Source organism: Brachyhypopomus gauderio, chromosome 7 (genome assembly GCF_052324685.1).
Source record: "Brachyhypopomus gauderio isolate BG-103 chromosome 7, BGAUD_0.2, whole genome shotgun sequence".
NCBI classification, from domain to species: Eukaryota; Metazoa; Chordata; class Actinopteri; order Gymnotiformes; family Hypopomidae; genus Brachyhypopomus; species Brachyhypopomus gauderio.
The window spans coordinates 9247854-9258664 of NC_135217.1; the positions used below are offsets into that span (position 1 = coordinate 9247854).

The 10811-nt window shown below is 44.2% G+C and overlaps 1 protein-coding gene across 1 annotated transcript; it reads right to left on the reverse strand.

Moving 5' to 3' along the window:
* Positions 1 to 2921: 2921 nt before the first annotated feature.
* LOC143518733 (gamma-crystallin M2-like) lies at positions 2922 to 5451 on the reverse strand. Its single transcript, XM_077011464.1, has 4 exons — positions 5123 to 5451; positions 3676 to 3813; positions 3333 to 3575; positions 2922 to 3206 (listed from the first exon to the last, which is right to left on the reverse strand). The coding sequence occupies exons 2-4, from the start codon at positions 3688 to 3690 to the stop codon at positions 2922 to 2924; spliced, it is 543 nt and encodes a 180-aa protein (XP_076867579.1). The 5' UTR covers positions 3691 to 3813; positions 5123 to 5451.
* Between the last annotated feature and the right edge of the window lie 5360 nt (positions 5452 to 10811).

Consider the following 10811-nt stretch of genomic DNA (forward strand, 5'->3'; position numbering starts at 1 on the left):
CTTCTCTCTCTCTCTCTTCCAGTCTCCTCTCCTTCTCTTCCATCCATCTCCCACCCCCCCCCAGCACAACTCCTCCCACTCCTCCGATGTGCCGAGCAGTTTATCTGATCAAAGGAGCTACTTGTAAATATCTCCTCTTAACTTGATTGAATCCTCTTTCTTCGGTGAGCATTATCTGCTGGCGTTCTCTACAAGCCAGGGTGTGGTTTCCTTTCTGCCAGTCGTTCTCATTTGCAATGCTTTCCTCATTCTGTGTTCCTGTAGCTCGGCGTTTACTGCTGAAACATCAGATTTCAGGACACAGCGGGCTGCTTCCTCACAGACCTGAATGCAAATTTAACATCACATTCCTACTTTTGTCCAAAATGTGGAATCTAAGTCAGTATTTATTGCTGTGAGAAACAATAGGTTTGACAAATTTTCTGTAAGAAGTCCATTTTGGAAGTGTTTTAAGACGTGAAAGTGGGGCAGAGTGTCTCTTGTCTTAGGGCAAATAAATTAAGTTTCTTTTTCATACTGATGATAAACTGCACCAAAGTCCTCACCTGAGGGACATGTCGACTGGTACACACACACACACACACACACCCCACACCTGCCCCGCTCCCAATCACCTGATTATTGACTGTTTGCACCTGGGCCTTGTTTTGACTCTTTTGATTCTCCCTCTATTTAAAGCCCACAGGCACACTCGTCCAGCGGTGCGCCATGCTCAGCGACACCCAGGAAGATGCGGGAGAGTTTCCTCCTCCGCTGTGCCGCTCGGTGCCTCTGACTGCCAGCGTCACTCCATTCTGCTTCTCTTTCTGTTAGCTCACCGCTGCGCTTATTTGTTTGCAGCTGTAACAGAGAACGAAGACACTCGATTCCCACACTCGCACCACACTCACTTCTCACTCCCTCCCTGCCGACACCACACACACACACACACACACACACACACACACACACACATACACACACGTCCTATTTTCCTTATTTTAAGCTATTATGGATGCTCATTTAAATATCTCAGGGGCTGGTGTGATTTTTTTTTCTTGAAGTGACAAAGCCCAAACACGAATGTCTTCAGAGAGAAAGAACGAGGACTTCAACTCACAAACCTAAGACCTTTCAGTGCCTCTAACTGTGAAGACTCCATAACTCCAAATGTAGAAATCAGATGTAAATTGGCAAAAACAAATACGTACATGGACGACCTGAATGTGAGAGGCAAAACTGAAACTTTGGCTCCAAAATAAACTATATATGGCATGTGAAGACATATCAAAGCCATACTTTCCATTTCTAGGCCACATTGCTGCCAGATGCTTCACGCTACCAAAATTGAGATAAGTGCCCTGCTTGGGGATACAGGGTTTGTTTTAAGTGGAATTGCTGCTGGCAGAATGACTACAAATAACAAGCAGAGAAGAGATAAAACACGGAGGTCAGCCAATAGATGGTCGTTCTGATTAAGAACTGAGGAGTTGCGCAACCGTTTTTCATCAGAGCAACGAGGCACCACCTCCTCGTCCATCGTACCCATTCATTTGAGCAACGCAGTTAAAGACCATGAAGACCATGACATGGTCTACTGGAAGTGTTTCCTAACTCAGTCCCAGCAGATCTCTAGCTGGTCGGAAAGTTCTTTTTTTTTGTCCCAATCTATATACCGGCAAGCGGCTGTGAGATAATACGTGCATGAATATCTCAGGTGTTCTGGGATAGTACGAATCATAAACATGGCCAGGATGGAGGTCCCTGTGGGCCAGGTTAGGAATCTGGGCTGGAGAACACTTTTCTCTGCTTTGCTCCGAGGCGGTCCAAGGCCTAAAGGTTTGTCTTGCACTCAGCGCCTCCAGGTGGCCCACCGCCTGCGCTGGGAACATTTCTCCTCCAGTTTCTGCCGGAGGGGCTTTACATTGATCAGATCCATCTTCATCCACACTCTGTACCATATCTTCATCCCTTTTTTGTATTGCAGCTGGCCTAGTTCTGGGCTGATGGGGGAGGAGATTAGGCTGACGGTCTCATTGTAGAAATGTATGTTCTACAGAACTCGAGGCAGAACTTTAAATGTCACATGTCCCTACAACACCTGCATTGCATTTTAGCAACAGTGACTCATGTTGAAAGAGTTACAAAGTTTTTTTGAGTGATTGACTTAAAGTGAACAATTTTGAGTATAGAATGTCTCTAAAGGTGATCAATAAGCATCTGAGCCTTTTTTGGGGAAATTGGAAGGCTGCAGTTATATGGGGTTGAAGACAGATTGGACAGGGTGACCACAGAACTGTTTAATGGTCAGTTAAAGCACTGTGCTGTATGTATAATCACTGAAATCCTTTAATGGGTGTAGTGGTCAGTGTTATATGCTTGTGTCTCCTTGTATGGATTAGGAGATGAGTTGTAGGCGCACTATTACAGGCAAACACTATTTGGCACACTAGGCATATACTATATAGGCACTCTACTATAGACAAACGTTTTATACTGTGTGTGTGTGTGTGTGTGTGTGTGTGTGTGTGTGTGTGTGTGTGTGTGTGTGTGTATGTGTGTGTGTGAGCATCTAGATCATGAAGATTTTCAGTTAAGGTCTGTCAATACTAATCATCTTGGTATTGAATTTTTCAATTTTCTTGTTATATTAATTAATTTAGCTTTCTATTATTGGTTAATGAAAATAACTAACAACAGCAGTTGTTATTTACCAATAACTGCAGCAGTTCTTTTGAACAGCTACAATAGAAAGAAAATAAGTGCTAAATGAGAAGATATCCATCTTTGTTTTTGCCTGGTACATACTCACTTCATAGGATAATATCTTAGGAAACTTTAGTGAATGAATCGGAAAGCACGTTAAGAAGCAGAAAACAGCCATGTGTTTAATTACATTTATTTAAAACCTGCTAAGTTTCACAATGGTGCTGATCCACTTTTTAATACCAGGAGTCCATAATGCGTCTCATGCTCATGAACCTCATGTGCCGTGTTCCCCACCTCTGGCTGAAGTTCCTGTACTCTCCTGGCCCAAACAGCCACATCCTCCCCGTGTAGTTGGGGAACTCGTACATGAGCCAATGGCCGTGCAGCACGTGGCAGGATCCGCAGCCATGGGACCAGCTGTGGCGGTCCGTGAAGGAATCGCAGTCATCACTCATCTCCGTCATCTGGCCCATGAAGTCCCCCTGCTCGTAGACCCTCATCCTGTGGGATCCGCTGTGCTGTTTGACGAGAGAAACAGCGTTGCGTTAGTGACACGTCCATGCCTTCTGGCCTGGGGACCCTCCCGCGTGTCCACCCCCAACCCGCCAACACGGCCCGGCGTGTCGGAGGGCCGGCGTCCGTACCATGGGGATCATACGGCAGGACCTGATCCAGCCGTCCATGCCCCACTTGCCCCAGAAGTCGCTGTATTCGCCCTTCTTGATGAAGAAGCCGTCGCCCGTGAAGCGGGCGTGGTCGTAGAGCATCCAGCATCCGCTCTCCACCCTGCAGGAGTGGCAGCGGCTCAGGTGGGGCGCCATGTCAAAGCAGTCGCTGTTGCATTCCCATGAGCGCCCTGTGAAGTTCCTGTTCTCGTAGAAGATGACCTGCACAGCGTAGAGCCATCGTGGACATTTCGAAGTTGAACGCAAAAGAACAATAGAACTGTAGTAGTTCTTGGTCCTCTCTGTGAAGAGTGCCACTTACCTTGCCCATGGTCATTTTGGCTGCCTTTATTAGTTGGAGCTGTTTGCAGCTGATGACTGGTTCGCCCTGCCCCGTTTAACCCCTGCATTTATACGTGACCAAACCCAAAGGACACATGCCTCCTATTGTCCAAAAGCCCTGAGCAAGCAACACAGCACAGAGACCCATGAAGACAGAAAGTGCTCTAGTTACAATGCACGGTGACGTGCCCTTGGGGACTTTATAACAGACCCCACATGCAGCACAATACAGGCAAGCCATTATATTTTAAAAAAACTATCCTTGTGATCTGAATTCCACAGACAATACTGAAGCTTTTGAAATGCTAAAGTTCATGTTTGCCTGTCACCCTAGAAACTTTAAACTATATTTTTCTTGAAACTTTACAAACTTAATGTTTTGACAGTGATGCTGAAGTATACTGCACAGGCATCACAGCTAGCTAGCTATGCTGGGTTTTACTGAATGCTTAATGCAACTAATTATAATAATGTGTATGTGTAATAAATAAAATAAATTAACATTGTAATCCAATTGTAGCTCACCTTCTCTTATAAATTATTTTGATAATTAGCAGTAGCATCATGTGGCTATTATTAGCAGGTACAGTATATAAAATGGGAAACAATGAGAACAATGAGTATCTTTGTGTGTGTGTGTGTGTGTGTGTGTGCGTGCGTGTGTGCGTGTGTGTGTGTGCATATGTGCGTGCTTCATTAAAAGTTCTGTTTTCTGTTTTGAGCTTGAGATAAATTTAAATACAAATAATTCCCTGTGAATTCATATTTGTGTATTCCCATTGTGTGTGTGTGTGTGTGTGTGTGTGCGCGTGCGTGCAGGCGTGCATGCGTGCGTGTGTGTGTGTGTTTTGAGTGAGCTAAAACAGAATTCTACTAAGCTTGATACAGCCTTTAAATGAGTAAACCCAGCACACCTTTGAAGTAAATTTTTCTGTTCTGCTTACAGTCCAAGATTGGTGTGTCTGGCTCACGGAGTGTTTTAGATAAGGCCTCTGTTCTGTCAGGATAATTCTTATTATCTAAAAAGAAAATCTCGGTTTAGCTGTTTACTTAGGCTAGTTTTATTTTCATAAGCAACTTCTTTAACGTCTTTTTTTTTGACAGTTCTGAGGTGTGTGCCTTGTTGAATAGCTTCTTCTGTCTGATGGTGAAGAAGGAATGTGAATCATGCATCACGGTCGGAATTTTGTGAGGTCATATGTCACAATGCACGAAACGTCGAATTATGTGGCCCTGAAGTCGTCTTCGGGCTGAATGCGAATAAAAACATTCTTCGAATTTCCTGACTGCTCACTCCTTTGGGCCATGATGTGCTCAGCAGGGCAGTTTTGAGAGCTTTTGCCTCTTCTTTTCTATGGCTTTGCTGCCACTTTCTTTGCCACTCACAGGAATTGCTGACATCAGAATTGGAAATAAACAACCCATACCAGTGTATTCCCCCTCAGGAGAGCCCCGGACCTGATGGTTGGCTCCTCAGATCACCTCTGTTCCTGAGAGATTTTACACACTCATCTATGTGTAGCCTTTTAGGTACTTCTCTTCTTACTTTATAAAGTAACCTGTAAAAGGAAAAGAGAAGATAAAATAATGTTAATCTTTTGAAGGTTTGCAATCTTTTGTCCTGAATTTATCCTGTTCCCATTTATTCAGGTTTAGGGAGCTGTGGCGGGAGCCTTGGGAGTCGCTGGCATGCTATTGTCTCCTCCATCGACTTTGTCAGTGTTACACAATGACTATGAAGAGATGTGTAGCTTAAAATGACATCTGACAACACGCTTACCCAATTATTACCTTTAATGTTACATCACAGCCCATCAGTAGTCTGACAGGGGGCACGACGTTTCGCTTGAGATGATGCAAGGGGCACGAGAGCCTGAGGCCTGGGTAGGAGGCATAGTCAATATTTCAGGCCGCGCTCCGATCGGCATCGACGGTTGCGTGTCAGTCCTGTGGGGCAGCTTGGCTGGGTTTTCTAAAGAGGCTTACAATACTGCATATCAGGCAAGAACCTCGGTGATGCAAGCAGTCCGAGATTAGCGGGGTTAGGGGAGCACGGGCTCTTCTTCACCGTCTCGCTCCTCCTTGTTAGGTTTGGTAATACAAATTCTTTCTTTTTTTTGTGAATGGCATCTGTTGCCCCTTAAAATATTTTAATACTTGACCGTGTTCACCTCACATTACATATATACACTAAACATTCGCAGAATTACGGACATGTTCCTTAGAAATGTTGTAAGGGTGCAGTTAGAAACTTCATTTGTTGCCAGGCACATTTCCACCTTTCAGCTCTTCCTCAGGGGGCCAGTTTCTGGTCACAGGACTGCTGATACCTGGATATTTTTGGTTGGTTGATATTTTTGGCTCACAGACCATTCGCAACGCAGGAGTCATACAGGCTCAAAAAAAAAAAAACCCTGAAACTGTGCTGTGCATGATTATCTTATGCTGGTGCAACACCCACCACCGCTACTATGGTCTGTGGTAACGATGTGCTGGGTAGTTCTTCACCCAATTAGGATTTAGTAGAGGGAGGAGCTAATAAATAATGCATGCCAACAGGTGGGAAAGTCTATAACTTAGAAATGCACTTATAAGGTAGATGTTGCTTAAAATACTAAGTATAGGTATAACCTATAGTGCAGGAGTGCGTTATATCGAACTCAACCTCACCAGACGGCAAATGTTGCACTCTCGGCAGTTGCAGCTCTCACCTTTGTTTGGATCAGTGTGCTATCCACACTTCACTGTTTTCTCCATCTCTTTCTTCACCTCTCTCTCTCTCTCTCTCTCTCTGTTCTCTGTTCAACCTACTGCGAAAGCCATCTCTTACTGGTTCGGCATAATTACGGTGTTAATACTGAGCACAGGGATGGAAGTTCGGCGCGCGTGCCAACGTGTGTTAGCTGCGCGGCGCTAATGACCGAAACCGTGGCCCGCTGAAGACGGACCAGAGCCAGAAACCATTAGGCCTTCACGAGTGTCATCCCTGGTGAGCTTGCTAGTCTTTCACAAGTTTTAATCCAAAACAGCCTCAGGGCAACAGCAGCTGCGTGTGTGTGCATATTCCTCCAACTCATGGTCATGTTGATAATTTTATGAGTATTGACCATGTTTCATGATTCATGGCACAAAGGTGCTGGAATTCTGGGTACAGCGGTGCTCAAATTATGCCATTTCAAAAGCCCCTCCCCCCTCCCCAACCGAAGCCGATGCATGGAAATTTAAACCACTGGGATCCTCATGCCAGGACTGCTGACAGACGAGAAGCTATTTTCTTTACCTCTGTCCTTGTGGTCATTCCGCTTTAAAAAAGCCAAGCCACTGTTTCTTTTCAAAGTGTCTCTTCAAGACACAAGAGTTTGGGAAGTCCCAAGTGCCTCTTTGCCTTGGAGGAGACTTCTCAGCACTTAACTGCATCATTATCTCAAGGGCTGTCAGAGTGTCATTCTGTGAAGGACAGAGTGACCTCCGCCATCCAGGCCAACTGCTCTGGAATTTGTGGTGTTTTCCATCCCTGCCACCCTTCAAACCCCAGAGAACCCCCCCCAAACAACAGCTCATCCTCGAGCCCACAAACAACCCTGGGGTTTCAAAGCTTGAAATGTTTTGTCTGAAGCAAACAAACACACACAAATCCCTGGAATTGATGTTCCATCAGAATTGAAGCACCGTTTTATTCTAGTTATGACTTTCAAAAAAGAATTCACAGAATTATTTTTATTGTCAGGTTTACTGTTGAAGTTCATCACTGACCACAGCAACTAAAAAGAAGAGCTTTTATGTGTGTGTGTGTGTGTGTGTGTGTGTGTGTGTGTATGTGTGTGTGTGTGTGTGTGTGTGTGTGTGTGTTGTTTTTTTAAACATCTATTAATGTGCCAATCTTATTCCAAAAAAATAAAAAGCAGGCATGATGCTGCATCACCCACTCAGCAAAGCAGCTCAGGTCCTGGAGTTCATATCATGGGCTTGTTTTGAGAGGCACAGCCCTGCCTGAGGGGTATCGACAGCCCAGGTGCTGCGGGGGTTCAAAGCCCCGAGTCTGAGTCGCGGAAGCTCAGCGGTGTCAGGTATTGACATTCGCTTCGCCACAACCCCCGAGTCTCTTATCTGTCCTCCTGATTGCTCTGCACTCACTGTGGACATGAGAGAAATGTCATGTATGCTGTAGCACACTACCCCTGCTGATGAAGCCAAGCTGGAACCCTGTCACACTGATGCATGACACCTCTATTACACAAAATTTTACATACAGGCGTACTATTTTTAAGTTATATGTATGAATGTTTGTGTATAAGTTACATTTAGCATATATGTTATCAGTGAAGTACCAACAGAGAACAGTCTGAATTGGTACATTTAATAGCAATGGTAGTATGGTCTCAATAAATGGATCTACTAAAAGACATTTCAGAGTCAGGTGTAATCTGGAATCTTCCCATATTGTGATCCATGGACAGCTGTTGACTGCTCTGTTCTGTACCCTATAGAAGTCACAATAGTTGTTGAAAGCCTTTCTTGAACTTTCATGTTTTTGTGGCTAAACATTTCTAAGTGCTGTTTATTCAGACATTCTGAAATGTTGCTAAAGCAAAATAAAAGAGATTGAGAGATTGAGAGAGAGAGAGAGAGAGAGAGAGAGAGTGTGTGTGTGTGTGTGTGTGTGTGTGTGTGTGTGTGTGTGTGTGTGTGTGTGTGTGTGTGTGTGTGTGTGTGTGTGTGTGTAGGGGAGGGTGGGGGTTGGGGGAGATAGCTATTCTTCTCCTTTGTATGGAAATCTGCGGAGTCAGGGTTGCTCTAAAAACACTACTGTCCAAGTCTGTAGGCTTGTGCCCAAAGGCTGAATATATGAGGAATTCAGTGGTAAAACTTGCAGGTGGCACAGGCCAAAGTCACTTACACTACAGCTGCATATGTAAGCTGCCAGTCCATTCGAGTCAGTTCAGTGTGCATTCAGAATTTACAACTGGTCTTACAACTGACTTCAGAGGAATGTAATTTCCCAAATTTGGGATCAATAAAGGTATTAATTCATTCATTCTTGTTCTACACCTTTCTTGTTTCCTGCAGCCTCTTTCAGGAATGACCAAACTACTGAGAGTAAGAGGCGGTAATATCTCAACATTTTGCATACACATCTATTAATGCACCTGTAGTAATGACTTGGGTGTTTCAGGCATATATATTAGTTCAGGGGTCGCCAACCTTTTTGAAACTGGGAGCTACTTCGTGGATGCCAATTATTGCGGAGGGCTACCAGATTAGTACGAACGAAAAGTTGTTGAGCGGGGGTGGGGGGCGAACATAAATTTAAGTAGATTTCTCGATGGGACATTCATTGGCCCTTTGGCAAGCTACTCAGAAAGGGGTGGCGAGCTACTGGTAGCTCACAAGCGACGTGTTGGAGACCCCTGTTAGTTACTAGAAGATGTATACAACAAAGCATACAGCCATGCAATCTCCTTCTAGACCAGTGTTGCCAGGTCCTACAAAAATATCCCGCCCAAATTCAGTGTAAAATCTGCCCCTCAATAGCCTAAACTAGCCCAAAGGGCCAAACTTGTTGAGCGGGGGGACGTTGAGTGCAAGTTGTTGAGCGGGGGGGGTGGCGAGTGTATGTTGTTGAGCGGGGGGAGGGGGGGGGAGTGTAAATTGTCGACCGGGGAAGCAGTGTTTAAAATGGAGACAAATTAAGTATTATATCGCCATCGATTCTTTGTGTTGACTTGTAACTCCAGCGGTGGCCCAACTCAAAAGTAGCCCAAAAAACCGTACCCCGCGACCCCAGAATTTTTACCCGAGGAAGGAGTTTCAAACAGGCCCAATTTGGCGTGAAAACCGCGAACCTGGCAACACTGATCTAGACAAACATTAGCAGGCGAACGCGTCGTTTAAAATCACGTGGGTCAGATATTTTAAACGTGTCACTGTCCTAGGATGGATGCCACCACTGCCACTCAGTTCCGGAAATTCTCCCTGCTAAATCCGCCCGTCTAAGTGCTAGTATCATGAAAATGGAGCGTCTACGGGGAACAGGAGCTCTGCCACCAATCTCAACACCACACAAAATGAGTGGCCGACCACTGCCGAATCGCACATGATCGATTTCGTGGGCTTTAGTTAGAACTCCCTACTACACACCTCAAAATGTCCTTTGAAAGTAACATCCGCAAACACACTTTGCATGGACAGAGTGATTAAAAACGGTGTGTGGAAAACCAAAATAGATAACAGACAACATATTGTTTGGATTGAACTTGAAAACGCAATTGTCATTAATCGGATTCTTTGTTGTCGGTCATTACCGTTATTTTCCACATTTTCTCTGGCCCACTCACTAATCAACTGTGTTTTAAATACAAAACTCAAATATCTAGAGATAATCACGTTGCGTCTGACTTCATCCAGTGTTGTTGTTCCTACAGGACGCCCGGCTTCAAAGTTAATGGATGAAGAAACAAGGTACATTAATCTTGCTGTAAATTTTCCTCCACATAAAGCATCAGTATGGTAATGTATGCATTATACAGTAGCCTATAACTACTGTGCCGCTCCCTTGAGGAAACAAATAACATAGCTAACCTAGCTATCTAGGTAGTTAACTAACGTTAATTTCTAGTGTTTTTAATGATTGAAATTGTTTTAATGAATATTGTTCTAGAGAGCAAAATAAATATGAATGAATGAAAGATTATTTGCCAATTATTTCAGCCCTACTATATCGTGTATCTGTTAGCTTGACCTCACAAATGTCCTTGTTGACTTAGGCACAAATGCCTCACACACCAGAATCGTGTGGAGGTTGCTGGATAACAGTGTACAAAGTGAATCGCAATGATAATGGCCATGGATTTTAAATAGGATGCCTAACAAACATCTGACACTTGTAATGGTCAGAATACTTTTATCCAAACGTGTATGTACAACATCAGTTTATTCTGTATTCAAAAGTGTCTACATAAGCCCTGAATATGTATAGGTGTCTACATCAGTATTATCAAGTGTATGTACAGTTTTAGTGAATATAGTTTTGTCATGACAACTAAAAAGACTGATTGAAGTTTCATAAGTCAATCGAATGCACCCCTGAATTATTCTGTTCTCTCGTTTCCTTAGGAA

Bases quoted from the DNA above. Each gene is read 5' to 3' on its own strand.
- LOC143518733 (XM_077011464.1), bottom strand. The intron at 3,207-3,332 runs GTACGGACGCCG...CTCGTCAAACAG, and splicing joins CCTGCCGTATGATCCCCATG to CACAGCGGATCCCACAGGAT.